The 26,045-nt window shown below is 42.9% G+C and overlaps 2 protein-coding genes across 2 annotated transcripts; both read right to left on the bottom strand.

The window, feature by feature from the left end:
- Positions 1–73: 73 nt before the first annotated feature.
- Positions 74–13,786, bottom strand: LOC111217033 (clustered mitochondria protein homolog). Its single transcript, XM_022738714.1, has 28 exons — positions 12,271–13,786; positions 11,903–12,063; positions 11,627–11,798; positions 10,711–10,851; positions 10,481–10,611; positions 10,219–10,373; positions 9,550–9,675; positions 9,242–9,389; positions 9,012–9,104; positions 8,706–8,924; positions 8,227–8,402; positions 7,801–8,112; positions 7,544–7,677; positions 7,110–7,211; positions 6,891–6,991; positions 6,618–6,770; positions 5,322–5,384; positions 4,972–5,219; positions 4,813–4,897; positions 4,149–4,302; positions 3,258–3,397; positions 2,994–3,074; positions 2,736–2,861; positions 2,133–2,254; positions 1,809–1,902; positions 1,580–1,714; positions 1,418–1,491; positions 74–1,288 (listed from the first exon to the last, which is right to left on the bottom strand). Exons 1-28 carry the CDS (start codon positions 13,784–13,786, stop codon positions 1,162–1,164), a joined length of 5,289 nt encoding a protein of 1,762 aa, XP_022594435.1. The 3' UTR covers positions 74–1,161.
- Positions 13,787–17,462: 3,676 nt separating this feature from the next.
- Positions 17,463–25,160, bottom strand: LOC111217034 (F-box only protein 40-like). Its single transcript, XM_022738715.1, has 12 exons — positions 25,143–25,160; positions 24,279–24,846; positions 23,502–23,977; positions 23,232–23,411; positions 22,248–22,489; positions 21,784–21,915; positions 21,383–21,665; positions 21,142–21,293; positions 19,302–19,450; positions 19,101–19,148; positions 17,884–18,178; positions 17,463–17,739 (listed from the first exon to the last, which is right to left on the bottom strand). The coding sequence occupies exons 1-12, from the start codon at positions 25,158–25,160 to the stop codon at positions 17,463–17,465; spliced, it is 2,820 nt and encodes a 939-aa protein (XP_022594436.1).
- Positions 25,161–26,045: the final 885 nt, after the last annotated feature.

A 26,045-nucleotide genomic window follows, 5' to 3' on the forward strand; every position in this document is an offset into this window, starting at 1 on the left:
AGTTATATGCGTTATTTTTATTACTATGACTATGTACACAATTTAGAATATGAACAATTTTAATAGTAAATAATATGTTTTTCTTTGAGATGAGCAGCAGAAGGACAGACTGGCCTAGTGATGATGACGAATCATGCAGCTGCTACATAGATGGTGAATAATGGGATGGTGAATAATGGAAGAACTCCCAGGAAACTATAACACTTCAAATAATTTTACACCAACTATTTGAATACATTTTCAGATTAACAGTTGTAAGCCATACAGTGAAATAACAGTTTCTTCGGAAATATCTAAAATGAATTCACTAAGCTCACAGTCAATGATACATTCTATGTCTGTGGACCAATTCCAGAAAATGTCACGTGATATAACAATAATGTAACAAATCATAACAATACCAGTTCAAACTGTAATGCTTTGATTTCCATCTTATGCCATTTATAAACCACTAATCTGACATGTTCTCATAGAATCTAGAACAATTTCTAAGATTATTATTGTTTCCCCACAGTCACCTGGATATTAATGACAACAATGTGTATTAAGGTGTAATGGGCTGCTAGTACACATCCAAAACACTCATAGAGATAATTTTAATATTCAGGCATAGACACATTTTCTGTCATGTTCTGAGAAGTGTTCATGGCTCAAGTGTGAAACCCGGTGGACACACAGGGAATTGCAAGAAGATATCAACAAAAATGTAAGAAATTTGGACTTTTAGTTCATAGATGCTATATTATTTTCTCAGTGGAAGTAGGCCCAGAAATACTGTGCTTTTCCAGTAATCTAGCAGTTTAATCCTTCATTTTATTTAGAGTCTAGGGTTTATGCATTTCTGTGACAAAAAGGATGAGAGTTATGTATTTGCCATCAAAGTTATAGCCTCCAGGGTTCATTCATGGATTCCATATATTTCAACAAACCCTATATCCTGGTTAGCTTGAATAAGATAAGGCTCTTTTCGACATCCAGTCCTTCACAGACAACTGCAGAACAAACTGTCTACACCTGTCTGTGCCTATACTGTAGTTGTTGTCCAAAGTAGGCTAACCAACTTATTAACACCAGCCATGTGCCTGGCTCTCCTTGGCCATTGTTGCTCATTGTCTGTGGTCATTTACAGAAGTCTGGCAGGAGATTGTAATTGTCCATAGTTCAGTGTAGTTGTCCTTTGTGTGCAGTTCTGCAGTCTTTTTGCTTTAATAACAGATTTTCCAGCTCTTCCACTTGAAGCTTTTCCTTTCCTTTGATCTCAGTCCTCAGGTCTGCAACTTCTTTTGCACTACAGAGAAATACATAATATGTAAAGTACTGCAAATGTGAGGATGACTTTCATCAGAATAATCAGCAGGTGAGGTTATCATTACAATCGCATTATTGATGCCATAACTGAGAGTGCTTTACTGTTCACCTGAGGGGGATGAGAATGATTCCACATGTCAGGTTGAGCTGCTGAAGGATTGCAGGAAGGCTCGGAGTGGAAAACTGGAGAGAAACACAGATGAGATAAAGTGTCACACAACCAGAAATGGGCGTAATACTTATGGAAATGGACTTAACAAACAATACAAACCTTTGGAGGTGGAATACAGGCACTAGGTGTGTTACTGTAGATATGGTTGATGGCTTTCTGAAGGACCACAGCCTGCTGAGTGAGGCTCTTCAGGTATTCTGAGCTTTCCTTCGTACTGTCATGGTTCTCACCAACCTTCATATGTGCAAAAATGAAGTCTCTCAGTTAGAATGACGAGCATATCAGCATAACACTAGCAAACATGGTATTGCAGCATTTTAAAACACACCTGGCTCTTATATATTGAATAAGCCTCTTTCTCGTGTTGCAGAGCTGATCGAAACTCTCCTTTGGTCTCGTAAACGGTGGCGAGCAGATGATGACTGCACAGAAGACAGACAGGGAGAGGCAGAGAGGTAATATTAATTAAATGAAGGAAGGGAACAATGAATGCATAGGACGATCCCAGAAACTTATATTTCAAAGCATATTGAGCTTTTTCTATAATCATTATGTGTTTATATCTGTGTGTTTTGTTTGTCTTTCCATTTGCTTCTGAACATAAGAATGTAAAGAAAAACAGAGGAACATGACGATAAACTTGTAATGTTACCTGTGTGCGTGCCTCAGGGATGTGGCACCGCGGTATTTCGAGGTTAAATTTAAGGCATTCTGTAGGAACTTCAGGGAAAGCTCATACTCCATCAGCCCGTGAAGCACTAGACCCAGCATACTCTGATGTCGTGGAGCACATCAGGGACGTTAATAGATCATTTCAAACACACAAATAAGATGTGATTATATCTTCTAGCATGAATAAAAGTGACTGCATGTAGAAGCCTTGCACCGAAAGTTACTCTCTCATGGTTGGATTCAGAGTTTTCCTACGATGTGCTTCAAGTTGTCTATTGCCTATTTGCATTTTCTTGTATTTTCTCTCACTTACCCTTTCTTGTTTGTTTGCAAAAAGTCTTTCCTTATGTTTTATTCAACACTAGGTCTTGATCCAACATTTTAATAATCCTATAAAGTCTCCCTAACAGTACTTAAAGGCCTTTTTTTCTTTCAATTTGTTCCTTATTTTCAAACTTTCTTAACTAACCAAATAAAGCACTGACTAAAGAATGTATATAAACTCCCTTTAATGTCTAGAACTGACTGATAACATCAAATTTATTTAGAGAATGCAACACTTCGCAGATGAGGTCTCACTTACATCCAGCAGTGCGACTTGCGGATGGTCTTCTCCACTCACAAGCAGGGTGAGGTACCGAGCACGATACAGCAGCTGCAGAGAGGTCAAATGCTGGCCTCCGGCAAAGCAGTACAGTGCCAGATAAGTCTGAATCACAGATAGGAGAATACTGTCACATGAGGATACAAGTATTAGATAATACATTAATAGAGTTAAGTGAGAGGTTTTTAAAAGAAAATCAATGTGTCAGTGGATCGCTGAGAAGGTGAAGGAACTCACATAGTCTTGTATGGTCTGTGGATGGTCTATACCTTGGACTCTCTCACTGCTCATAACAGCCTTTTCCTGGTGGCTGAGAGCCTGGGAGACACGGAGAGACAATTCTTTATGAAAGCTCACAGATGTTCATTTTTCCCTGTTTGTATTAAAATAGTCAAAGAGCAAATGACAGCTTTAAAAAAAACTTGATATGTGGGTAATTATTCACAAGTCTGGAACCAAGGTAGATAAAAGGTCATGACATAAATTGTAATGCATATTTACATCTGCATATTCCCCCAAGATGTAGCTGAGCCGTCCCAGGAGACGCAGGCACATGCACACATCCTCATGTAGGACCCCACATACGCTGCTGAACAGAGTCAGGGCTTGGCTGATCAATTCATAGCCCTCTTTGAGAAGCCCTAAAAGCAAACATAAAACACCAATGATGAGCACCGAATGCACCTACATTAATGATATCTTCTCTTCACGTGAAGTACACTGAATCCAGGGGATTTTACCTTTCAGCAAATCCAAATCTGAGAGATCAGTGTTGCATGGATGCATGATCTGTGTTTTAGAGGCTGATATTTCATACCTTTGTGTTAAATTCCACGGTAACATAAGAAGAGCAAATTTTGAATGCGCCACTGATGGGGTATCCACAAACTTACATCTTAAAGAAGGGTACATTGCCATTTTTAAGTCGACTGGTGAATTGTGAAGTTCAGCCGAAGCTAATATCGACCGTCTACGTTGGTCAAATCAACTAGATATCTTCCGAAGTTACAGTGTTTAGTACAAATTTCCCTCTTTGTGCTTCAAGTGTTTGGATTTTTTTCCTGTAAAGAATGTAAAGTGTATATCAGGTGATATATGCTGAATGGATTGATTGATTGATTGATTGATTGATTGATTGATTGATTGATTGATTGACTTTATTGTCAACCTCACTGGAAATTTGTCTTTGGCTTCTCCCAAAGAAAGTACAATAAAAATACATACAATCAGCTCAACAAAACACACCATTAATAACATACAACAAGTACACCATACGATACTACAATAGTAATGGATCTTTCAGTTAAGGTTTAGTTACTTTAGTTAAATGTAAACACATTTACTGTATTTTATGTAGTTGTAAGTGTTTGCACTTGTGTCTGCGTCTCTCACCCTGCTGTACTGCCACCTGTGCCTGTTGCACAAGCTGTGTGGCATCTGTTGCTGAAGGTTTGAGATGTTTGACCACAGGGAACATGTTGACGACATCTTCCTCACCGAACACCGGCCTGTGTCGAGACTCAAACACATACTCCCTCAGCTGTACCTAAATACAGAGAAAAGGAAGAAGGGGCAGAAGGGAAACAGCTGCATTTTGATTTCAGGTTTTTTACGTGGTTTGATTCTTGGCTCCTCCAGCCCACACGTTGAAGTGTCCTTGGGCAAGATATTAAACCCCAAACTGCCCTCGATGTATCATTGGTGTGTGAGTGATACAAAAAGGCCTGTGTGATATGGAAAAAAAACGCTGTATGATTGGGTGACTGTGGCTCTGAGGGGTCGATAAAACTAGAAAAGTGCAAAGTAACTGCAGTCCATTTACCATTCACTATTTCTCTCGCTAGTCCCTATTGCCCACCTTGTTGGAGCCAAGAAAATGTCCTGCCTGTGACAGCTAGGTCAAGTAAAGCAGTATCAGTTGCAACTTTCTCTTTTGCAGCTTCAGATATAATTATAATGATACAAAATGTGTGCTTTCACTTGCAGTTCCTAGAGCAGCTTTAAGATAGACAGAACATTTAATTTAACATGAAGAGAAGCATGGTAGATATCTGACCTGGATGCCCGTCTTGATGGCAATCTCTCTCAGGAGGGAGATCCTCTGAAGGCCGTGCTTTTCTATTACTTCATCTACACTGTCACTGAACACAGAGAGGATGAAAGTGTAAAGTCCTGCTGCACATATCCAGCCACACATATAAACACACACACGTACCAGTCAAGTGTGTAGTGGTAATAGTCTCCAGCCTCAGTCCTGATCCTGCCCCACAGCTCACTCGGGGTCAGTCGAGCCCACACACTATCTGTCAACATGGCAACTCGACTCCCGTGGCTCCGTCGACGTCGGCTCCTGCGACGAGAGAGCAGCTCATCTGAGCAGGAGTCGGGGATGCAGGAGGAGGAACTCAGGAGGCAGTTCAGGAAGTGACTGACTGCAGCAGAGAAGGCTGCGGGTTCCACATCCTGGGAGAAAATAAGATATAAGTTGATATTAGAAAATTTGTGCTAGATTGTTAAATCTTATATCTAAATATTTTATGTGTTTACATTATTTGAGCACGTCACCTGTAGATAGGTCCTGAAGATGTGTTTTGCACTTCTGATGAGGACTTCACTGATAGAAATTCTCTGTGAGGGAACATTTGATCAGTGATTTGATCAGGAAGACAGCATCCATCATATCATGAAAGAAAATGATTAGAGATCACTTAAGCTTTTGACCAAGAACTGTAGAAAAAACTTTGATTGCAACTTCGTTGTGAATGGTCGAAGCTCTGTCTCTCACAAGGCATTTTTTTGTTGAACTTGGCAGCATTATTTTCCCATCTATAAACCTATTTTGTGGCGTACCACAAGGGTTTCAGGGTCATTAGCTGTAAGATATATCCCATATGTACAAGGGCACAGTCTCAGGTCACCAGAAAAAGACCTTCTTGCAGTTTTAAGTGTAGACTTGCAGTCAAGAGTGACCTGAATTTTCTGTCATGGCCACTAAACTGTAGAATGAAACCCTATTTATAATCCGCAGCTACATCTGTATTTTCTTTTAAAGATCACCTAAAAACACACATTTTAAACTAGCTTTTAACAGACTTGTATGATTTCTACAATATAATATTGCTTTATTTATCATTAGTATGTCATTTATCTGGTTTTATGTTTTACTGTATAGTTTTATTACTGTTTCTCATGTCTTTGTTAGAATGAGGATAAAAATTTTTCCAACTGTGCTAAGAAAAGTGTGATACAATTAGCATATATAGTCTTATTCTTCTTTGAGTGAACACATTTAGCTCTTGGTAATGATCATCTTTTGTCTGTCCCATAAATGTGTGGAAAAAGACTAAAATATATTCATTTCCAACAGCTGAGTCTAAGACTGCATTACCGTGAAACATATTCAATTATTTCAGGCTTTGGAAAGCTAATCCTAGTTCATCTCATTAAATTTGCACGATTTTCAAGCCACATCTGTTATACATCAGCAGACTGATAAATTATACATACAGCAAATTTCAAAATGATTTCTGATCACAAAGGGTATTGAAGATTTTAAATGAGTGTAGTGTGACAAAGAATTAAATTATTAAATTCAACACATGTCCAAAACATCTGTCCTGTCACTTAATCCCTACCTGATGAGTGCCAACTCAGTGCTCACAATCGTACCACTACTATAGTATATAATAGTAATATAAGGATATGTTTTATATTCATATGAAATATGGGGTTTGTTTAATACATTCATTAAATATTAATTTATTGAGCATTTATTTATATTTCTTCACTTGACAGCTGGTCAAGAGGTAGACAGCCCTGTTGACTTTACATACATGTGCTGTAGTTAATAATTGTTAGTACCTTTATGTGGCTGAGTCTCCCTCTCTCCTCCACTGTGTGCAGCTCCCTCAGCAGCGTGCCCAGGTACCGAACATTCACACCATGCTGATGAAGCACTGAGGTCAGGGTGGCCCCATCCATCGGCACTGATGTGTGGTCGAGACAGTCCCTCAGCTATCACACACACACACACACACACACACACACATCATTATCATCATCATCATTAACATCACACATTTTAAACTTCACGCACATGACAGCGTGAACATTAATGCTCCTCATGAGACTCACCACAGCTGGAATCTGATTAGACAGCAGAAAAGCAGCTGCATCCCACAACATCTTCCTCTGCCTCTGAACCTCCTCAACAAACTCAGACGAGAAACGAACGCCTGCACCAGACACATTCAATCTTAGTCTGACTTTTTTTCCCCTTTAAACTTTAAATCCACAACCGTGTGTGCATGTGTGTGTGTGTCTGTGTGTGTCTGTGTGTGCACAAGCCGATACCTGGAGAGCAAACATCAGGATTGAAGCGGATGTCAAAGCGACAGTCACTCACTGATCCCACAGCCTCACAAGCTTTCATGATCATATCTCTTCCCTGCAATTCTACAAAAGAATTTGCACATTTCAAGGGCTGATTAACTGTGACGTAACTTTATTAATAAACATAACAGTGAGAATCTTTTAAAATGTCACCCAAAGGTTTTCATTTAGTAGCTGTTTTAGAGCTATTTATCATATCACATGGTCTTCATCAGCAGATGGAGTTTGCCCATATGCTGCTGGAGTTGTAGTTTGATTTAAAGACTTAATATCCATGACAGTTTAAAAGCTAATAATTTATATTGTTATATTGTCATCTATTATATTACAGCCTGTTATCTCCTGCTTTATCAATAGGTTTCATAATTCAATTTCATGTAGTTGGTGTTATTCACCCTTGTCAGCACTGGCTGTGGCTGTATCTCCAGTCGTTGGCTCACAGACCGGCACTTCACTCTGCTCTGTGGCTTTATCCTGCTCTTCCAGTTGGTTGAGCTCCTGGGCCACCATCCTGACATAAAGTTCATACCTGCAGCAGAAAACAATTATAAGGTTCTTTGTTTCTAACTCTCAGTTCCTCCTGCAGGTTCCATTGTTGGTTAAATTTGTGTTCAAACATTCATCAAAGGGCTCCACATCTGCTCCTCCTCACCTGTGCTGGACAAAGGCCTCTATCAGCTCTGGTCTCAGGCTGGCCAGGCTGTGACGATGTTGCCGTGGGTAACCAAAGCTCTGACATTCCTTTGGCACCTCCTCCCTCGTCTCACCTGTCTCTGAGAACTGGAAGTTCAGGTCTGGGGGGAAGGTACGGAGAAGGTCCAGGATGTAAGGTCGTCCGTCATTACCCAGGATGCCTTTGGTCTCGATGCCAGAGCAGAGCTCCACTGGGATGTTGTTGTGGTCGAGCACCTGGTGACGCTGGATTCTCAGTGGTTTACTGGTTTTATCCAGAAGCTCCAGAAACCTGTGGTAAAACACATTTCTGATCAAATTCACGTCAGGATTACTTGATCAAGATCCCAATCCCTAAAATATTAGCCATTATTGTTTTGTGTGAGTGTGTGCGTCTGTGTGTTACCTGGGGTGCGTAAAAACAGTTGCTCCGTAGTCATTCGAGCCATAGACTACACTCTGCTCCTGATTTTTCTCCAGTATCCCAGGAACAATTGTCTGAGCGATAACACGGATTCCACGATAATCCACCACAGCTGTCCCAAGTGTGTGAAGCCCCTCTGTGTCGACAGATGCGTATGCCTGTGGCAGAGCAATTTAATTATTTTTGTTTTAATGACAAGAACATGAAAGCATTCCTACAAATAGGAAAATAATAATAATAGGGAAGGGATTAGATTAGATATATTTGAAAGTGAAAATCTGAAAGGTAGCCAATGCGACTGCAGGGAAGGTTATTATGTTGAAGAATGAATATTGTTTTCCCTTTAATACCCACATATTATACCCTTACAGAGCCATTGAACACAATACTGTCCCTGAACCTGCATTTTTAGACAGTACAGATAAACCAGTAAACCTCACTCTTCATGTCAGGATGTCTACCTGTGCTCCTCTCAAGTCGCAGATGGCAGCAGCATGAGCAGCAGTGTTGCCCCCCAGTGGGCGGTAGTGCTCAGATATGTCGAAGCCCAAGCTGAAGAAGAGGTTGTTCCAGATGAACATCTGCATATGAGGCGCCTCACCTGGGTTTAATGGCATGACGTTACCGTCGATAACAGCCACAGCACCTTGTGTTGCAGCGGCAACAAAGTCACTGTTGGTCTGGATGGGGAGGGGTGAGGGCACAGTCACAAGTCTGCTTCCCTAACCAATAACTGGGAGAACAATGGAAAGAAGATGTGGTGTCACCTTAAATATGCTCCTCTCTCTGTGCAGGCGCTCCTGAAGGGAGTTCCTGGGGAGTTCTCTGCATCCCTGCAGCTCCTCATTCCATTCCCGACTCTGTGGTCATAACACACAACCTAGATATCAGCATCATCATCACCATCAGACCGTCAGTCAGCCTTAGATAAGTTATATATGCTATATATCTTTGCATTTCCAAATTTAGCCTATTTCCCCTAATTTGTGTCTGCAACCTGCCCAGCTGTGTGCTTGTCCTGGCCCATGTGACTGGTGTGTGTCTCCTCTGCTCTGACACAGTCGAGGGCGTGGTCTCCATGAGGGGCAGTCCAGGTGAACACCTGAAAAGGTGCTGCGAACCGCTCATAAGGGTGTTGCTGGACTCTGGTTTAAAGCAAGTGACAGAAAACATTTTTCCATTAGCAAGGTTAGTATGGGTGTGAGAATTTTTATTGAGTTGAAAGTATTATTGGATTGATAGGATATTGATACATGTCACTTGAATGAATGAATTTTCTAACTTAATAACAGAAAGTCTGCTCACCTCTTCTTCTGCAGGGCAGTGAAGTTTTTCCTGAAAGCAGGGCTGACTTGACTCAGCAGCTCAACTAGAGAGTGGCAAAGGATTTTGGGAACTGCAGGTTTAGGGTTGAAGTTGAAGGCAGTTGACCTGGAGCAGTCAGAACAAACGAACTGTAGTTGAATCCAAATAGGTTTCTACAATCCTCATCATAAACAAGTGTTGTTGGTTTTTACTTGTGGAACTTTGAGAGGAAGAAATGCAACGTTCAGAAGAAATTCATAGTCAGAAACACATTTAGAGTCAAAGGTCATGTTAGTGGCTTTGTGTCTTGAACTAAATGCTCACATTGGCAATGCTAACATGCTGATACACTAAACCCAAAGTACAGCTGAAGCTGATGGGAATGATATTCATTCTACAGGTATTTGGTCATAAACAAAGTATCAGACAAACTGCATCATCTGGGGACCATGAATGTCTGTGCAAATGTGTCTGTGCCAATCCATATAAGATATTTCTTTAATAACTGAAAACTTTGACCTGCTGTCGGCGCCTGTGGAAAAGTAAGTGAATCATTTAAAGTCATTAAAATATCTTGACTAGGAACCATTAATGTCTGTATTAAATATCCTGCCAGTCCATTAATCACAGATTGGCAAACTCGCAGTGGTTGAACAGTCTAACACTCACTGATTGAGGTAGAAACCACGGGTAGAAGATGTAATGTTGAGTTCTCTGTCTTCCATAGTCAGGACGTTGAGGTACATTAAGTCCCCATGCATCTTCCTGTTCCCGGGTGGAGGGTTCCAGCTGCTCATGGTCAGAACGCGCAGGCACTGTAACGGCTGTAATGATATTTTCATAAAATTCCACTGTTGCTTCTAAATGATGTTTTATTGAATTTTATATATTTAACAAGTCATATTTGCAATTACAAAAGCTGATCTCCCACCTTCCAGTCATCTCTGACGGGCTGCAGTGGGGTAAGTGGTCGGTCCTTACATCCAGGGAGGATGTATTCTGGAGGGCTGCAGTCAACAGACTCCTTTTCAGCGACTCGCCTCTTCGCCACACTTTCATAATCTGAAAGGACGAATATGGAGGTGGGAGGGTTGAATGATTACTGACAGAAAAGGCCAAGACGAAAGCCCGATGTGAGGAGGTGCGAGTGAACAATGTTACCCTTGTCTCCTCTGGTGTAAAAGGTGAGGTAAGATAGCGAGCTGCCGTTCACTCCGTTGTACGCATCTGCAGGGTCGAGGCTCCTCAGAAGATCACATACATGTCTGAGATGAAGACGAGCATCACGCACTGAATAAGAATCTGCAACGAGATCCGGAGAGATGCTTATAAATAGTTTAATTCAATCTTCCACAAGTGCGAGATGAACTGAGGGTATTTCTTGTTGCTGTGTTGCATTTCATGAAAGAAGGTAACAAACAAATCAGTACATTTATGGACAAGACAAAAACAGTGCAGGATAAGACAAGCATATATGTCAAATGAATTTTCAAAATTAGTGACATATATAAACTTTGAGGCATAGCCTGCGAAAACTCAAAGAAAACATGACATTGTCATGCAATCCTATATAGTGAACATATTTTTTTCACTTCATAGGTGACCTAGCCTTGGAAAATAGACAATACACAGTATCTAAATATTGTATTTTTCACAGAAGGCAGCTGCAAGTGACCAGTACATTTATAGTTAGGTTTAAAGTGAGTGATGCATGAGACAGAAATAATTCTTAGTTGGTGGTGATGTTTATCAAAGCAAACGTAAACTGTGGTTGTGCTGTGTCATAAATGATGTTGTAAACCTTCCTGGATGAGGTTTGGTATTTGGCCATTTTCACCACATTTGCACGGCCTGATGATCTGAGCCTGAGCAGTTTCGAGACATAAAGAGAAAGCATGTGTCTGTCACCTGTGGAATTTATAACAGCTTGAATGAGGGGTTAACATTTTTCAGACTAAAAGTGTGAGTCTTCCTGTGACAATGTGTCACAGGTCCATAATAAAACAATGCTGCTCTCCAAGTGAACTACACATTTAATTATCAGAAAAAAGAAGAGAGAAAAGGAAGAAGCAGTTACCCTCCACCAACTTGATCAGCGCTCCGTCCTGGATGCCCTGGATGGAGCGTAGCTCCGTGAGGCTGTCAAGCGTGGTGCCCCCCAGCTGGAGAGAGAAGCAGGTGCGGTGGCAGGTGATCTCATGGTCCATCAGCACCTGGTGCAGCTCCGCCACCAACATCTGGCCTGACACCTGAGAGTGGTGGAGAGACAGAGAGTTGGATTCGAGTGATTCAGAAAGACATGAAGATAAAGTGAGGAATCTTTGAGAAATTAATGACAGAAGTACAGCAGAACCTGGAGCTCAAAACTTTCTGTTCCTGGAGGTTGAATTTTGACAATAAAGCCTGTCTCTTGGAGATCAACTATGTCACGGATGCTAAGCTGTTCCCTTTTATCAGGATCTGACTGCTCCAGATGATCATCCTTTGGGCTTTCCTCAGTTTGACTTGGAGGTGCTGTTGACAACAGTGCATAAGAGACAAAAATAGGCTGTGAGGACATAAGCTGTCTGTGTGAAATGGAGAATCATTTTACCCAGAAGTGAAATAAAAAAAAGGATAATCAGGACTTAATTACATGTTGAGAAGAAAATCATATAGTGCAAAGAAGGAACATGTTTGAATATGACAGTACTAATAATCCAGTCCAATAAAATAACGCACCTTTGCCATGTGGTGCTGCCAGAAACAGCCTGTCAACTAAAAACAAGGTAATTTGCTTCATCTCAGATCCTTCCTCCTCCACCTGTTGCAGAGCTGTCTCCAACCCCAAAACCTGCTGCAGACCAGTCTTGCTGTTGTCAGCCTCCTCCCTCTTTGGCGGGTGCAACTTTTCCTGGCTCTGAGTATGTTCTGCATTCAAAACGGGGTGATGAGCTGTCTGATGTGTGTGGTCCTCAGACGGACTTATTTTTGTTTCTGTGTGGATCATGCTATGGTCCTTTTCATTTACATTCTGATCTGACACCTCGGTCGCCTCTCCCATCTGGTCATTATCCTGATTCCTCTGTTGTGTCAGGGCTACACGACACTCGGCAGGGTCAAAGTTCTCCCCCATATCAGTGTTGTTAGTGCTGTTTTTTATCAGCTTCATCTGTACGACAGTGTTCTCATCCATGTTGTTTACATTGTGTTCAGTCAGCATCACTGAAGGGCGCTCTGATTGAATGTTTCCTTCTTTGTCTTTTACATCCTCCTGTGTCTGCAAAGTGTGGCGCTCTGTCCAGGGAATGTCTGTATTTCCCCGAGCAGCTTTAGTCTTCTGTTGCAACTGAAAGATACTCTCTTCGTCAGTGTTTACCTCCTCATTTAGCGCTGTGTTTTGTTCTATTTTAAATGTCTGCTTGTGGATGTGATTCTCTTTCAGTTTCTCCTGTTCAGCTTCCTCTCTGAGGGCCAGATTGTTTTTCTCGGTCTGTCTTTCCACCTTCCCTGACTCTTCTAACTCTGCAAAAGCTTCTCTGTCAGACCAGGTTCCAGAGCCCGGTATCCTTATATTTTGTTTCTCTGGCGGCGTAGTAGTGACAGTTTCCGAGCGTCTCTCTCGTGATGTTTGTGTATCTGTTTGTATCTCCAGGAGCACATCCACCTGTTTCAATATTTCATGTTCTTCCTTAACATCCACCGCCATCTCTTTTGTAGTGACAGTGCTTGTTAGTGTATTTACTTCTCTCTCCACAGTCTGATTACTGCACACGAGCATTTCTGTTTGCGTCTGAACTTCTGTCTGTGACTCTGTCTGAGTCTGCACCCCCATACCAATCTGCGTCTCCATTTCAGTCTGTGTCTCAACCTCAGAATACCCCCTGCTCCTCCCCGCGTTGCTCCTCTCTTGTCCTCCATCTCCTGGCTCATTCACCCTCACTCCATCACCTCTTCCCTCTTCCTCCTCAGACACCAGCAGACACACCATCGGCTCCACCAGAGTCACGTCCCCTCCCAGGTTACTGCTTAGGATGATGTCGGGAAACAGGAAGTGCTCCGGTTCGAGGGCCGGGTTCGTCACACCACTGGAGGAGGGTAACAGGTCGTCCTCCAGGTCGTCCGGCAGGCATGGCGATTCACAGTCGCTCTCTTCGCTGGACAGCAGAGGGGACCTCTCCGCCTCCCCCTGGGCCGGTGTGTCCTTACATTTAAAGTAGTGTGACAGTGTTTGGCAGCATTGAACTATGTTTCCCATGGTGCCTTTGTGCACAAAACAGCATACAACTGTGCAGGTGACCTAAGGGAGAAAAGACCACAGTGTTTATATGGGTTCAAGCTATTAACAGAAACTTAGAGGGAAACTACAGCAACAATGCAAAAACAGATCTCAGCCATATTTGGTGACCTCAATGGGATCTGAGCTGATATAATTCTAAAATTAAACCTGTATAAAATAACAGATGAAATAAACTGCATTTTTTCTTTAACAGCAGCTGAAAGTTTTGTTTCACTGACTTACATTGGTTTGAAGTCTCAGCTTGTTGCAGTGATGTAAAAGTGTATTGCAGTGCGGTTAGTATTCTGTCATATCACTGTGGTTATAGGTGCAATATAGCACCTCAGACTACCCCCGAATCACTGTAGTCAGAAGAGAAACTGATTCGAAACTCTCATCCAGAGCGAGCAGCGAAACTCTGAAAATATCAAATGCATGATCACTTTGAATCAAGCCGCTAAGTATAAACTGCAAAAGGTTTTGTCGCTGTCACATGTGTGTATCTGTTTGTGTGGCATGTGTGAATACAAGCAGCTAAGAGCCTTAGACAACAGCTGATGACAGGAAGATTATGAAGTGTTATTTCAGCGGTGTCACCTTACAGTGGAAAGAACTGGAAAACCTCATAGACTGAATCTCATCGGATGAGCTCTGGAATGATGCTGGATATGTGGGAATCCTGAAAAACAGGTGAAAAGATACGATGAGTAAAAAAAATGCCTCTAAGTTAAATTTGTTTGCTACATAAAACTGTCTAAATCAAAACACTAAATAACTGAATAGACACCATTTTGATGTCTTGGCACCTAATTAGGGAGTAACACTCCTTTTTCAAGCTCATGAGGAAACAGTTGCAGCAGAAAACATGTGCATATATCTCAAACAACAGAACAATAAAACAGACCCAACATGACATTGGTGAAATCAATCTGTGGGTCCTACCAGCCAGTGCAGAGAGAGGGGGAGACTGCCAGTCTGTGTCATCATCTCCAGTCTCCTCTGCTGAAATCAGTGAGCTGAGTTTCTCAGGCTTTCCTCCACAGCAGGAGGCTCCCCTGTCCTTGCTGCGAAAACCACGTTACACAAACTGTGTGCATGTGTGTGTGTGTGTCTGTCTGTCCTTCATTGCTGGAGAGGAGCTGTGAGAGAGAGCCTGTAGGCCCTCTATTCACACACATGCACATTCACACACTTAGTACCTATCCAAGTCCAGAAGAGGGCAACCTCTCTGCCGTTTATGATGTAACTTCCTGTGCTTACACCAGTCCATGCACTCTCTATCAACCTTGAATGTGAGCACGTGCACAAGGTGTATAAATAGCGGCAGCATGAGGGCTTGCACCTCGTCACATTTGTTTTCCCCCTCGTGAAAATGACAGGCATGAGTACGTCACAGCACGTCTCTCTCCAAGCACAAAGTCCTGGAAACAGTATTCAGTCTCCGGTCACTTTGCACACTTTTATTAGGCATGAGCTGGAACACAGCTCTTTGGTTGCCATGGCAGCGCTGCAGAGATACATTAACATTCTGAGCACGGTCTCCAAGACAACTGTGGGAACATTCTAGAATGGGACGTTTGCTAGGAGACGAGTTGCAGGTGTACGACACACTGAATACAACATGTGAGTAATGTTGTAGTTTTGTATTAGTGCTTGAATACCAACTCATAATGCCAGTTTTTCTCCACAGTGAGTTCATTTCATTTTTTTTTTTTATCAGTTTCATTTAATTTGTTCACTGCGTATTTTTGATCATTGAAAAACTAGTGGCCCATGTTAATAATAATAAAGATTCACTTCCGCACACGTCTGTGTCATTCAGCAGGATGCTATGTCACGTTGCAAATAAATCTGTGTAGTAGATCCAAATGCAGATTCCCCAGATGAAGGACGGTCAGAATGTGAGTCATCACAATCATCCTGCATATATACCTCCTCTGAGCTCTCCACCCCCTCCCTCTTTTCATTTAACTATGTCAACACTGCATGGTGCATAAACATATAAAGAGAGTTTAAAGTTTAAAGTCTCTATATGTGTCGAGTTTTACTTTCTACTACTTTACTTCTACTTTACATTTTCATCCCAGTCAAGGTGAGGTTTAGGTTAGGTTGTACTGCCACCCAGTGCCAGGATTTGAGATGAAAGCATATGGGTAACACTTTACTTGAAGTCCCCCTATCTAGCATCAATAAGCAGTATATAAACATTTAATGAATAGTTTATAGCACACTACAGCAGATTTAAGTATTAATTCATGTATGTGTTGACCACTATAACTCCCCCTGTGGGCACCAATAACTGAATTCTGCTGTATAAACATAATGAATGACAATGTAGTAAAACACATTTGTGATAATATAAAACATGTTTTCATAGGAGAAGTTATAACTGGTTACAAATGCTGCACATTCATAAATGCTTAATATCCTTACAGCAGCTTACAGCTACATCATAGTGTGGTATAAACTGTATGTATACTGCATCTAGGAGGATTTAAAATAAAGTGGGACCTGTTAAGATTATTATTGATTAATCTTCAGATTATTTTCTTAATTAAACAATCAACTGTGTGGTTTATAAAATGTAAAAGTATGTGAAATGCCCATCACAATTTCTTAGTTAAATGTGACATTACCACATATCTCTAATTGTCTGAACAATAGTCTAAACCCCAGAGATATTCCATTTATAGTAATAAAATACACACCTAACGTGATTAGGAACCCCACTATGTCTCTGGATTTGAATCGACTAACCAATCAATCCAATAATTGTTTATGCTGTAGAGCAATTTGTAAAATAACTGTAAAAACTTCAACTGGGGTCTTGATACAAAACCTTGAGCACCATGACAACCATCTGCCGATAACATAAGACTTCTTTCTCCATATAAGACATTTTGACATGTCACGGTCGAAAAAGCACAGGTGCAGCTAATAAAATGAATGATGGCTGAATTCCATTTAGCTGCTTCAGTTTCTGGCTCTTGGTATTGTACATGCTGGCTCACTGTCAAGACTCACTGGGGCACTTACACAGAACAGAGCCATCGTTAATGTTATTAGTCACACCTGTGCTCCTCCTACTATCACAAGTCAAAATGTCAAACCTATTAACAACTTGAAATCAGACAACATGACAGTAGAAATACTGTTCTGCCATTACTAGGCACATTGCATGAATTTAATAAAGTGCAAATCATACAAAATGTCCCTTTGCCTTCTTGAGTGACTCTGAACCTGGATTCCGGCTGCTGCAGTGAAAAAGCAGTTGCCACTTTGAACAGTACGGTGTAAGTGTTCATAGACTCAGAGGCAAGGCTACTAATTACAGGCAAAAGCTGTGATCAACAGTGTTAAAATCAAAAGGCATCCATACGAAACGGTACCACTATTCAGTCTTTCTTGACCCACTCAGTTCATTTTCAAAGTAGCATGTTGTACCTTCAGTGTGTCAGTTTCCGTTAATACGTCTATGTGTAGATCACACACTCTTGTGCAACTAACTCTAAATATCTAACTCACTTCCTGAAATCTACAGATAATCACAAGGTTACAGCTCTCTCATCTTAAGCTTTTTCTAGAATAACTGCAGCAGATGTTGATTGATGTTGGCCGAGACCCGCTGGAAGACAACGTCGCCTCTCCATCTTCATCACAGAGCAGTTTCTCCCTCTCCTGCTCCCATGTCCACCCTCCTGTGCACCCTGCTGTCTTCTATATCCTCCCACTCATCCTCCATCCCCTCTGCATCCTGCGTTCTGATTGGCTGGTTCAAGCGAAGGAGGCGGTATCTAAGCGGCACCAAGAAGAGGGCGGGGTCGGGCATTGGGTGTGGCCTTCGCGGTGATGTCACTCTCTCCTGTGGGACGCAAGCTCTGACCATCTCCTCTCTCAGGGTGACACGCCTCCTGTGTCTCGCCTCTGGTTGGCTGGGAGAGGCCGGAGGAGGTGGTGACAGAAGCCAGTCTGAGCCCTCCCCTTCATCATCCTCATCCTCCTCATCCTCATCCTCCTCTTCCTCCCCTTCTTCTTCATCCTTTCCTCTGGGTTCCTCCTCTCCCTCTGCAGCAGACCTGGCGCTCTGCCGTTGCTGGAACAGTTTTAAGCGTGCAGTGTGGAGCTCGTGGCAGAGGGTCGTGGTGGTGACATTTTGGCGTTGCAGCTCACGACTCAGCAGCGTGATCTTGTGGCTGCGGCGTTTCAGTTCGTCCAGGAAACGACGCTCTTCTTCCCTGAGGTTCCTACCGAGCGCTGATGTTCGTGCCCGGCCGGCCCGCAGCTCCCCGCGCACAGCGACCATCATACACTGCTGGTCCTCCAGGAGACGCTCTGCAGCCTCACAGCGTGCTGCCAGCTCTGCTTCCTCCTCTGAGAAACACACATACACACATACAGTAAGGACTGCACCATATATGCACATCACACACAAACAGAGCACAGGGAGGATGATGAGGAGATCACTCTTTGGTCTGTTTCTCTACAGCCCTCATTTCATCTGCTTCATCAGTCCTTCTCATATTACACTTTGTACTCTCTTTTCATAGTGCTTTTCTGTCCTCCTTCATTTGCTTTATCACTTAGTGTAAATGTGTGTTATAAATAAATAATACACATATATAAAGTAAGTTTACTGCTCTATGATTCAGAGATCACTCTGCACATCTGCTACTATTGCTACATCTATCTATCTATCTATCTATCTATCTATCTATCTATCTATCTATCTATCTATCTATCTATCTATCTATCTATCCAACTTTTTCTCTCCCAACACTGATGCTGAAAGCTTCTGCCAGTGCTGAGTACCTGCATTACCACTATAGAACTCATTGCTGATCATTTTTGTGTAAGGTGAAATGATGCTAAGGAAGCTCTGGCACTAAAAACTAACTCAATACGCCGCTGTGACGCGATGAATGCAGCTGATATCAGAAACTGTATTTAATATGTATAGATTGTGTCATAGTCAGTCGCTTCAAAAAGTCAATATCAGATTAGGCACTGGTGCATCAATCAGTGCATCCATATTATGAACAAATGTAATGATAAAAACACATATGGAACCTTACACAGCTAAAATATGAGTAAATATGATCAGAAATAATGTTTATCGTCAAGCAAATGACTATAAATATAGAAAAAATGTACAACATTCAACAGCTCCTCATTGTCCCTCTATTGTCCCGATCCGCCTCTGCACAACCTTTCCTCTCAGTAATGATAGTATAAAATTTCAGCATCTCCCACATATCATTTCTCCCCCTGTCAGCAGGGAGTTGTAATATCTTACCTGCTGTGTTTCTGTCAGGAAACCTGGAGTCCAGCTCACAACTTAGCTCTGCAAACAGCAGCAGTGGAAGCACAAGAGGCAGACAGAGGGATAGAGCCAGAGATAAGCCAGGGTGACAGACAGACAAGCAGACAGACAGGTAGTAAAGTGGTCAAGAGACACATAAAGAGATGGAGAGCAGCAGGTCACCGGTAGACTGACCATGACAGCGCCTCTTCAGGTGTGTGATCTCCAGTTGCAGACCCGTCAGCATGGCCAGGTGCTCCTGCTTCAGGAAGGCGATGCCTCTCTCCACACTGGCCACCTGCTGCTCCAGCCTCCCAGCATCCATGGCTGAACCCCCACACAACCTGCACACAGATGTGGGTATCTGGATGTATTAGGATTTCCCTGTAGAGCTCTTTACATCACAGTGGTGTCCCAGTTTGAGCCCTGACATACAACAGTGCTTGGATAGTAAGTGTCAATTCCATATCAAAATAGAGTGATGAACCATCTGTTAGTCTGTTCAATAGAGGGATAATATTGTATCTAACCACTAGAGACCTAGCTTATGTTACAGTGCTGTCTTTCTGCAACATTTAAGAGGTTTATTGGGTAATTCTCTTGTAAGCTTATTTGCTGAAGCCTACTCTCATATTTCATCTCATTCGTTTGCTTTTTCGCCCATAACAGCTTTATGGTTTCTGCACCGTTGGTCAGTAGTGCTCAGTGTCTACCTGTAACTGTACATTCATCACTCTGACCGTGGCCTACCGTGATACTGAAGCGGTATCCTATTCAAAGCGTTTCTCATGGATCCTCGTATCGCCCCGAGATCTCCGTCCTTGATGCTGCAGAGATGGAGAAAACAAAAGGCTCGTGCAAAACGTCCAGTCTGCAAACTGACGCTCGTTTCTCTTTAAGCTCCGGGGTGAAACGCTTCACTGTTGCAGCTGGATGGCGTTTCTCTAAGTGTGAACGGATCCTGCTGCAGTCAGTCGAAATAACCTCCTCATAACCTTCTGCTTGTACGTGCAGTACGGTGCCGCTGCTGTATTCACAACAAGCAGCCCGGTATGAGGGGTGATCAGTGCCACGGAGCAGGAGGAGGAGGAGCTTCATGGAAATGATGGTAGGCCACCAGCTGTTGGCAACAAGACAGGGAATAGGATTTTGTCTTTGTAATTTCCTAAAATGACAGCGACTTAAAGTGTACGTAGATTTGTTTTCCACCAGTCTTTTGGAAAAGTTTATGCATCATATGAGGCTATTCTTACATATTCAGAGGCAGAAGTGAGCTCTGCTTGGAAAATAGTGCCGGTTCGCAGAGTTAAAAATATATTATCATTGTTAGTGTAATTGAGTATTAGCAGCATTGAATGTTGTAGCTGGCTGAGGTGGCACCAGTTTTAAAGTTCCTCTCCAGACATGTTATAAATCAAAAAGACTGCTATGATTAATATTTTGTTTAAGATGATTTCCCACATTGAAGAATGAAAATGAAGACGTAGCGCTGCCCAGAGGGCGTATTATAACCTCTTGTCTTGTAAATGCAAAGATGGCTGAAGCTCTTGTTTAGTGACAATCACCACCACCTGCTCCTAGCAAAAAACTGCGTTTGGCGGCAGAGAAAAGTTACAAATATCCCCTTCAAAGACAGGAGACAATTTAGAGAGGGGATGCATGCGATGAAGACGCAGGGAACTGTGGCAGTTTATCCTCCAGATTCAAATATCATAATACAGTTTGTATGTAGCAGTAAATAAATTAAAGCTGTACATATAGCCTGGGCCATTAATCCCATAATACTGAACATTAGATGGATCATTAAGAAGGAAAACTGCACAAGTTCAGGTTGATTTTATTTGTTGTGCTTTGTGACACACTGTTTAAGACATCATCTTTTTACTTGTCCAGTGTAATCTTGCCATCACTGTAAATAATACATAAATAAATAATTTAAAGAACACACAGCAGGAAGTGTTAAACTCGTTTCTTCATTGTTGCCATCTGTTTCCCTGTGAATTGGTTGATGAGGCTCGTTCTCTCTTGGCTGCACCCCTGTTTCGTGCTCATGCTGGGGAGGGGAACAGGCTCACTGTGCACAGAGGCCTCATAGTAAGGACAGACTTTTAGATGAGCAGATATAGGAGAGATGTCGGCCATACGCCAAGAATCCACTGAGGAGAAGAGTCGACTGAACTCCCACACCTGGAGAGAAACAGGAGAAGAGTCAGGAGGAAAGAAAAACATGCATCACAGTTAGCGGTGGACGGACTGGATGATTTAGTATATCTCACAGGTTTGGCCCTCCACTTGGCTCCTCCGTGTGAGTAGGTCTTCCTCTCCCAGCGGAGGGTGACCATCCCTCTCTCCTGCAGCAGAGAGGAGCACACCTGCCTCATGAGCCGGGACACCAGCGCCAGCTGGGACAGGGACAGACTGTCCAGGAAAGTGGCCACGTGGCACAGCACCTCATACGGCAGCGAGCTCAGAGAGTCCTCCCCTCCTCCTGCCTCACCTCCCCCCTCTCTCTGAGCGGCTTCGAGGGTCGGACGTAAGCTGAAACTCCTCAGCTGCTGACTGTAGTGGGGAAAAAAAATAGTGATGATTTGTTCACTAAACTAAATACAAGCACAAGAGCAATATGACATTTTGTAGACCCAACTATAGGAATCTGATCACTGTGAGTTCTGCTCACCTGTAGGAGACGGTGGCCTTATGTGTGGAGGGCTGAAACCTCCTCTGGCTGTAGGTGCATCCCAGATACGCTAGGGGGCATCTCTGCTCGAACCATCCACTTAGACATGTCTGGATGTCACTGTGGACGTTCCTGGAAAGGAGATGATGATTAATACATTCATTAAACTCACTTCACAGGTCTCACAGCTAAGGAAAAACATTCATGTTCTTGTGGGGGACAAATGCAAAAGATAAAAACAGGATTTGTTCTTATTTTATATGAACAGCAGCCTATTTATCGTTCCAGTTGACATTTCCAATCAGCTGCATCCTGTTCCTCAGACAAATCAACATGTATTACTGTAATGTTAACCCTTTGAGATAAGAGAGATAAACTGATGAAATGACACATGTGACAGGAGTAAGGAGTCACATTCACACCACAAACTCAAACACAACCACATCAGTAGTGTTGACAGACACCTGACATGTGTGGCGAACTCTCTGCGGTGGAAGGTGTGGCCACAGAGGAAGGAGAACACACAGCTGGCTCTGCTGTGTCTGCTGTTCACACTCTCTGCCTGCAGCTGCAGACGAAGCTTCAGCGGTCTGTCCACCATCACCTCCGCCAGGGTCGTCTTCCTTTTGAACGGAGCCGAGCGGAATGAGTGCGTCTGTGTTCCCACGTCAACATAGAGCCCATCGGCTGCCTTTGACTGGCTGATCTGCATGGAAACCAATTGATCACATGACCTGATTAACTGTAGGTAAAGGCCATACACCCATTTTTGCATGTATTTACAGTCTTAAATCATTTTAGACACATTCCAGGATGTCACTGTTTTCCATTCATTTCCATGGTGCGTCACAAATTTGCTGTATCAAAACAAATTGTCGCTAGACCTTTAGCACCGAGCGACAAATCCAGTAAGTTTTTGGACAAACCTGAGCTACTTTGCGAGGAAGAGAATTCGAGTATTACTCCTTTAAGGCTTACACGTTACTGCTGGTTAACATGTACTTTTAATGGGCCATATTTCAGTCACAGTTTCATACTACATAAATAGTTTGGCTCAGATCTGGCCCAGAGCCATCATAAAATCTGGGCCAGATCTGCACAAGAGACCTGGGCCGGTGTCCACGGGCCAATACCGGTGTGGATCAGATTTTTTGAGTCTTGGAGTCCAGATCGGGAATCGATCTGGACTGGACTTGAGCCAGATCTGACCCAATTGTGTGCCAGGTTCTGTATCCATATCAGAACTGGATCTGACCCAAGCGCTAAAATGCTAACTCATTTCTGAGTTTTAGGACTCACTCCTGCAGCACTCCATACATGTGGTAATATGTGTCCACAAAGTAAAACACCAGACATACACTTTACTAAATTCCACTTTCATCTCCCTCATTTGGTCATGCGTACAGTTTATATAATTTTATTTATACTGTCACAGATATCTGACTGACCTTGTGACCCATGACCTCCTCCTCAGCGTAGCCCAGCAGGGTGGCTGCTGCTTCGTCACTGAACCAGTCGTCTTCTTTGACCCCGAGGTCTGATGTGTCCACGCTGCGAGGCTCGCTCTGAGCCCTCGCTGCCGTGTCATACAGATGAACCCGCCGCCTGTAGTGATAACTGTCAGGGACCTTATAGGACGAAATACATAAGAATATACTACATTAGCATATGAACACAACAGTGGCTGCAGTTATCAGAACAAGGCAACTGTCTTGTACCTTGAAAGAGCGCACGGTCTGGACTGGAATAGGCTCCAGGCTGCCATAGACAAAATCTTTGTCCCTTGGCGTGCAGGCCTCGATTTGTCCAAAGGCGATCAGCATGCGCCCATGATGCACAATATACATGTTGTACTCCTGTGGGCTGAGCTCCTGCCCCAGGCGCTCCAGCACCCCCTCCTGCCACGGGGCCTGCCCTGTCTTACTTGTGTCTGCTTCATGGCAGTTTTCATCTTCCCTCTCTGTGTCCTGCCTCTCAGCCTCTTTTGAATCTCTCTCACTCTGGGCCTTCCCCTTTTCCCCAGGATTTGGGTTTTGTTTGGGATCGTCTAGGTTTGCCTGAGCGACGGCACAGCCACCTCTCTCCATGCTGAACATCATCTCAGACAGGTTGTATGTCTCTGTGCTGAGGACTCGCCGCTGTCCCGCACTGTTCTGTACAGTCTCTTCAACAGTATTCTGACGCAAGCTGTTTTCTGCAGGAATGGATGTGTGGGACCCATGGGAGACCATACAAGAGGAGAGATGTTGAGAAACCAAGAAAAAGACATTAGATAAACAAATTGCAATATTTTATGTAGTTTGAAAGACTGAAGGTAATGTACATGTGCATATCAAAAGTTTTTTGAATTTTAAAAGTAATCCGTGTCATATTATTCTCACATGATTTAATCCTCAGATTTTTGCAGTTAAAAACCGACAGACGTTGGTTTATTAGCAGACATCATTCTGTTAAAGGAGGCATCAGTGTTTTATTGATGATTTGCCATGATTCACCTTTACTGGCATCAATGTTTGTGGCACCATTGACAAACCCTCCCACTGCCGTCTCTTCTTTCTTCTCCTCCTTTATTTCCTCCACCTCTTCCTCCTCCATCAGCTCTGGAAAGAGGGGCTTCATTTTCAGGCGGCTGTAAAGGTCTGACTGATCAACCATGGCCATGGCAAAATCCAGAGCCACTTCATCCCGCCCTTCATTTTCCTTCAGCACATTCTCCTGCAGGGTTATGTTACTGTGTGGGTTTGTGTCATCAGTCGGCCAGCGGAGCCACTCCATGGAGCAACACACCACGCTGGCCGGACACACCTGGAGGTGGGCAGCCTGCGAGGAGCGGGGAAGGTGAACCGGGCAGCCGTACCCAGCGTTGAGGCAAGGCACCCTCACGTTAGGGCAGAGCAGCAGGTGATCCTCCTCTTTGCACAGGTGGAAGAGAGCTCCACAGTGCAGGCGGCAGGGGACGACTGCACAGCACACAGAGACCTCCACCCGAGCCCTGCAGCGCCGACTGTAGCAGGAATCACAGTGGACATGCTGCCGCACCTTGGAGGCTCGAGAACGATGACTCTGATTGGATGAGAAAGAGAGGGAGTGAAACTGAGATGAGAGAGTAGTTAAAGAGAAGCATGGGGATAGAAATAGAGCATATTAAACATGGTGCATCAAGGCTGTATGATTAATCCTAATTTTAAAAATGAAAGAAGAATTATATCTGTGACTCACCATATTAACAGCACTTTGAATCAGAAGTTTTGTTATCCTGCAAGAAAACTGACATACAGATTTAAACTTAAATCATGAACCAAAGTATTTGGGCAAATTAAAGTTATTACAGTTCATCCCGAAGGAAACATGAACTGTACCACAAATGTAAACCTCATGATGGCGCAAGAGGAAAAGTCGGAGGATCTCCAAAGTCACTAGACTAACACTTCATGCGACCATGGATTTCTGTCCCAAATTTCACTGCAATCCAGCCAATAGTTGTTGAGATATTTCCATACGGACCAGACCAAAGGTCTAAAAGTCACACAACTAATCAGCAGTGAAAAAAGACAGTTATGGGAAGCATTTGCACATTCATGCAAATTCATGCAAAAACAATGTTACTTGGCTCAGAAGCACTCACCTTGTTACTGTGAAATGAGCTGATAAGCTCAATGTAAATGGTAAATTACAGGCCCAGTGTTGTTCAGTTGTGGCACTGTAAATATCTCAATCAAGCAGAAGAAGCAACTGAAATATTTTACTTCTACAGTTTTATTACTTGTTAGAGAAGTTTCACTTCACTGCTTGCAATTTAGATAAACCAAAATAGACACTATCGAAGGACTTCAACACATTCACAACGGGCTCAAACCTTATCCAGACAAAGGTCTTACCAAGGTGCCGCCGCAGACGTGTTCTTTCCTCTCTTGGGTTTTATAACATTGCTTTCAGTCCCTGTGCTCTTTGAACTGGCGGGTTAAAATTAGCCAAGCAGCACCAACAGGTTCAGCAGGAGAAATAACTCCCCTCTCAGCTTCTCTGTCTACTGCAGAGGATTCAAGCCACAGCCACCAAAGTGTATCAGATGCTTTTTAGCTCTTCATTCTGGGGATGAATTAATGAATCTGTACTCCTGTTTCCGGTACAGTATAAATTATTAATCTCCTGTGAATGCAATAAAATGCACATTGATTAATTGATTAATCTAAAATCTCCACTAGAGGACAGTGTTTGGATATTAAGTCTGACTCAGCCTCATTTTGTTCTCTGCACAGGTT

Source organism: Seriola dumerili, unplaced genomic scaffold (genome assembly GCF_002260705.1).
Source record: "Seriola dumerili isolate Sdu_G_001 unplaced genomic scaffold, Sdu_1.0 BDQW01000040.1, whole genome shotgun sequence".
NCBI lineage: Eukaryota > Metazoa > Chordata > Actinopteri > Carangiformes > Carangidae > Seriola > Seriola dumerili.